The sequence below is a fragment of the Agrilus planipennis genome, unplaced genomic scaffold (genome assembly GCF_000699045.2).
Source record: "Agrilus planipennis isolate EAB-ADULT unplaced genomic scaffold, Apla_2.0 scaffold135, whole genome shotgun sequence".
NCBI classification, from domain to species: domain Eukaryota; kingdom Metazoa; phylum Arthropoda; class Insecta; order Coleoptera; family Buprestidae; genus Agrilus; species Agrilus planipennis.
Window position 1 is genome coordinate 198332 of NW_020438876.1, and position 5466 is coordinate 203797.

The following is a 5466-nucleotide window of genomic DNA, read 5'->3' on the forward strand; positions in this document are numbered from 1 at the left end:
CTAAAGTTTGAATTGATGCCGCACCCTCCTTACTCTCCAGACCTAGCCCCGAGTGACTATTTTCTGTTCCCTAATCTCAAAAAATGGCTTGGCGGTAAGAGATTTGCGGACAATGAAGAAGTAATCGAAGCTGTAAATGGTTATTTTGATTTATTACCATTTTTATAAACTGTATTACAAATAACTGCATTGTGGGTGAAAAACGTAAAACTTTATGATAATGCGAATGTAGTGTTGTGTTATAGTGTTTTACCGAATCACTTCTTTGTGGGCTTTGCCTAGGATGCGTTGTGTGGCTCTGAAAGTGAGACTTGAGTCTCCGTCTCTCATCGAGTCCCTTCGGCGTCGCTGAGAAAGACTGTCAAAAAAACTGTTTAGCGTCTCTTAACGAGAGACTTGAGTCGCTGATAGAGAGATCCTCATTTCGTATCCAGTCTCTGAACGAGAGACTCGAATCTTTCAACGAGAGACTTGAATCTCTCAATAAGTGGTGTCTCGTTAGACATGGTTAAAATTTTCTAAGTTCAACACATTTCAGAGATCCCAGTCTTTCTACGAGAGACTCGAGTTTCTCAATTTTTCAGTTTTATTCATTTAGTCCCTTTGTGAGAGACTCGAATCTCTCAATTAACAATTTTATCGTTCGAGTCTCTCATACAGAGACTATGAGAGATCCATAAAAACACCTAGGCAATAACTGAGAGACTATGAGAGACGCTCTCAGAGACGCTAAAAGACTTTGAGAAACTGAAAATTTTTGTCTAGGGTATATGTTTAGCCCTACTGAGGTACACGTTACGTTGTGGAAGTAAATTGTATGTGCTGCGTTGCGTTATGTTGTGGAAGTAAATTGTATAAATTGCGTTGCGTTACGTTGTGGAAGTAAATAAAACAAAATAAATTAATTTACATATTGTTTTAATAATTTTTTCCCTTGTAATCGATTCTACGCGTTTAAAACGAAAGCATTTTTCATGCAAATAAAGTTTCACATATAATTGAAATTATTTTAAAGAAACGAAAGAAAAAATAGAACGAGTAGAAGTAAATCAAATTTCCTTTTGCTGAGGAATATTGCGTGTCCGACTGGTGATGGGTTATGAAAATTACACCCTCGGGAACGTTCCTACGTTTCTGGTCAAATGTTAGCTAATAACATACCCAGTTGACATGCACTTAGCAGTAGAACTAATTTGTGCTTTACGAGGTCGAGATTTTACGACGCAGTTATGACATAATTAAAAGTTAAGTGATGTTATAACATAGGAAAATTTTATTACATTCTCGAGCAAATTTTCAACTTTAATTTGTTTGTTTATTAACTCTGAAGTTCTTATCATCCGTGCACTAGTGGCAAAAGTCTATAAATATGACGCTAGTTCAGAAATAAGTTTAATATGACTGCAGGCGGCTATAGATATAATAAATGGACGATTTCAAATTCAAATAGATAACACATTGTTCTTGCAAAGTCTATAACTCTGCAAAAGTATACTTCGTTTACTTTCTGTAGCGATGTGACTTTCAGTTTGACCGGCGCAAAGTAGAAAAGAACATCACTAGACCAAAAAAGAAAGGAGACAACTCTTGGCCAAACTCTCAACCGGTGAGAAGCGTATAATCCGTACAGTACTGCACGGAAAAATTGACCATTTTATCCACTACAATTGCATTGCTCAAATGTGCTGTTATTGGTACCATTTACTACTGAAAATATCAACGAGATGTTTATTTATATTTGAAGACATATTAAAGGCTTTAACGCTTGTTTTCGACTCGCACTACTATTCATGATTGAACAAAACTTTTGGCAGGTACTGCATGAAAGAATATGTTTAATGAACAAGAGTCGAGAGTATAATGAGCTTTTTTTCCCTTCCAACGATTTTGTCAGCGCACATCCAAGACATTGGAAGGGGCACATCGCTAGAGAAAGTAAATGAAGTAAACCTAATTGCATTGATCAGTAGACGTAGACCCGAGAAAAATGTAACTAACACTGCATATTAAGTTGTTTGTCTTCCTGTGCACATCAGTAAACTAAATAATAATAAAGTTGAGGCATTGTTATAATGGGCGATTGTCGAGCGGTGCACATGGATTAGTATTATACAGAAAATACAAGACAAACTTTCGAACAATGCACAAACAAAGTTACAGGCCACAGGCTGAACTTTATAAGTGAGAATGTATATGGGAATTGATGAGATGAGAATGAATTTCCACATGGCGAACAAGGCATGTTCTAAGACAGACTCCGAATATATCTGACGAAAAGTTCGTTTTTAACTATATAAAAAGGAATCCATACGGCAATGCCATTCGAGAAATTCTTAGATTACAGTTAATGAATGACTATTTTTAATTAAACTTTTAGTCCTTTCTTTCTACTTACCAAAATTAACTAAGATACTTTTATTACGCTGCTTGTATACGATGGAAGTCCCTGGATTAAAGACAAAGTCTGAAAAAAAAGAAAGGAATTACTGAAATATTTGAGACAATTCTCTTTCAGGATAGAACTAGCAATGAAATGAAACGTATTTAGAAAATATTATATGAAATACTACAGTTATTTCTGAAACTAACATTTCAGTTAAGTAATACATACATACATACACACACACACACACACACACACACACACACACACACACACACACATGCGCACACACACACACACACACGCACGAGCTTTTAAGCGAACTGTAAAAATTAAATTGCACTTTTTTTTCAGTTATGTTAAATCGCATTACTCAAACATTCGAGATTATTCAACCGCATACACTCACCGTCTTGAAAGCAGTTTTCAAATGCTCGATTTGTGCATGAGTAAACAACAAACTAATGAACTATATCAATGATTTGTTTTCACTTTTGAAATATTCACTCAGATTTTATGATTTTAGTGTAGGAGAGGGTACAGGAATTCAAGTTGTTGATGAAGCTCGTGCATCCTTCGTTGTAAAATATTGGAATTATTTGATGTCTACGTCTATGATGAAAACGATATTATAAAAGGATCAAATAGTTTCACGAACTCTTTGAATCGATCGGAGGTGATTGTAAAGACGCTTCAATTGGCGTTTTCTAAGAGGATATCTACAAGCGAAATGATTCTATTCATACCATGCGAATCAGTGCATTCCGGTCGGCAAAAAAAGACGTAACGTTTCTTAAACGACTTCTCTGAAGAGGGTCGTTATGTAAATAAATCTTACACCGTTTCGTCGTTCTCCCCTCATTCGCGCAATCAATCTGTACCAAGGAAAACTTTCGTTCAAACGGAATTGCTAAGTTTCATGTGACTTCTTTTCGTCGGAAGGAGTTGCAACAAGCACAAACTCGGATTACGATAAATAGCGTGTGCCAAATCACGCAATTGAAGCTTATACTGAAAAGTTACCGGGAGGAATGGGAAGAAAGAAGAGAGATGCTCAGCCGTTTGCCAAATGGATTAAATAAAAGAGATTTGTGGGAAAAATTTCAGGCGCGGAACTTCTTCTACAAATAAAATCAAATATTTATTCTTGAAAACTCTGGGATTTTTATTACTTACACAAATGTCCTTAGAATAAAATTCCGTGATGGGATTACTTTTGCGCACGAAAGAAACTTGCACATTTGTCTTTAAGCTACAGACGAGATGCTGCAGGCGAGCACATACGAGTCTGCGGCGAGCCACAAATATTTAAGGACAAACGACATATTGCGGCGAGCAGATATGAGTCAGCGGCGAGCTACAAATGAGTTACGCCGTTCGAATCATTTCGGTATTTAATATTTATTCTTGAAAACTTTAGGATATTTATTATTTACATAAATGTTCTTGGAATAACATTCCATGATGTAACTACTTGTGCGCACATGTATTTAAGCGACAAACGACATATTGCGGCGAGCAGATATGAGTCAGCGACGAGCTACAAATGAGTTACGCCGTTCGAATTATTTCGGTATTTAATATTTATTCTTGAAAACTCTGAGATTTCTATCCTTCACATAAATGTTCTTGGAATTTTTTCATTGTATCTTAAATGACGGAACCCCAGATCCGGCACTTGCTGCGCGTTCCAGTGCACTTAGAATTTTATTTATTGAACATCTGTTATGGAGTGGATAATATTATTTTTGATTAATAAATTCATGTCGTCGTCTTAATGATGTAATGCTTTATTAAATTTCAAATGCGAGTGAAAAAAGTTTCCTCTCGGGTTCGGATCCGCCGCGGCCTAACAAAGTTCAAATCCTCGGAGATGAAATAAGTTAACAAAGCGAATTGGTTTTATTATATAGGAATTCGTGACCAGGTTTTCGCACGCAACAAGATGGAATTGGATTAAATTCTGGAAGCATCTGCTCCTTACTTATACACCGAATCTTCCATCATTTTTGTCAATAAGCCGCCCGCTCTCCGACGTGTACATCATGAAATTGACATGAAAATGTGCGTGCTGGTCCTTGCTCACATACACGCCTAAACCTGATGCCTACATATATCGGAATAATGTCTAATTTTTTGATGCTCGAAAATTTCACATTGAATTAATATACAAACGTTAGGCAGGGCTTATCAGACAGAATTTCAAATAGAATTTTAATCAATATCCTGATGAGAGTTTCAAACACTCACGGATATTGGATGCGAATGTAAAAGCTTATCAATCATAAAACGCAGCAGGCACACCAATTCTGTTTTAAAAATTCCATTTTCGTTTTTCTGTTTCTATAAGAAGGAAAAAAGGCTAATAACAAAGCTTCTTGCTCTATTTATATAAAGTTATTTATAGATATATGATAGATGATCAGAGGGAACTGTTAACGATAACTATTAATGGAAACTGTCAATGGCAACAGTCAACGGGAACAATCAATGGGACCAGTCATCGGTACGTGTCAAAGGGAACTGTCAACAGGAACAGTCAGAGGAAACTGTTAATAATAACTATTAATGAAACTGTCAATGGCAACAGTCAACGGGGACAATCAATGGGACCACTCATCGGGACGTGCCAAAGGGAACTATCAACAGGAACAGTCAGAGGGAACTGTTAACGATAACTATTAATGGAAACTGTCAATGACAACAGTCAACGGGAACAATCAATGAGACCAGTCATCGGGACGTGCCAAAGGTAATTGTCAACAGGAACAATCAGAGGGAACTGTTAACGATAACTATTAATGGAAACTGTCAATGGCAACAGTCAACGGGAACAATCAATGAGACCAGTCATCGGGACGTGCCAAAGGTAATTGTCAACAGGAACAATCAGAGGGAACTGTTAACGATAACTATTAATGGAAACTGTCAATGGCAACAGTCAACGGGAACAATCAATGAGACCAGTCATCGGGACGTGCCAAAGGTAATTGTCAACAGGAACAATCAGAGGGAACTGTTAACGATAACTATTAATGGAAACTGTCAATGGCAACAGTCAACGGGAACAATCAATGAGACCA

At 36.8% G+C, this 5466-nt stretch overlaps 1 protein-coding gene across 1 annotated transcript in view; it reads right to left on the reverse strand.

Annotated features, from left to right (window-relative positions):
* The window catches only part of LOC108738619 (acid sphingomyelinase-like phosphodiesterase 3b), a 231299-nt gene that overhangs the window by 117627 nt on the left and 108206 nt on the right, over nt 1-5466 (reverse strand). Inside the window, exon 4 of the mRNA XM_025981270.1 lies at nt 2396-2464. Coding sequence (XP_025837055.1) covers nt 2396-2464 — 69 coding nt within the window. The remainder of the gene's footprint in view (nt 1-2395; nt 2465-5466) is intronic.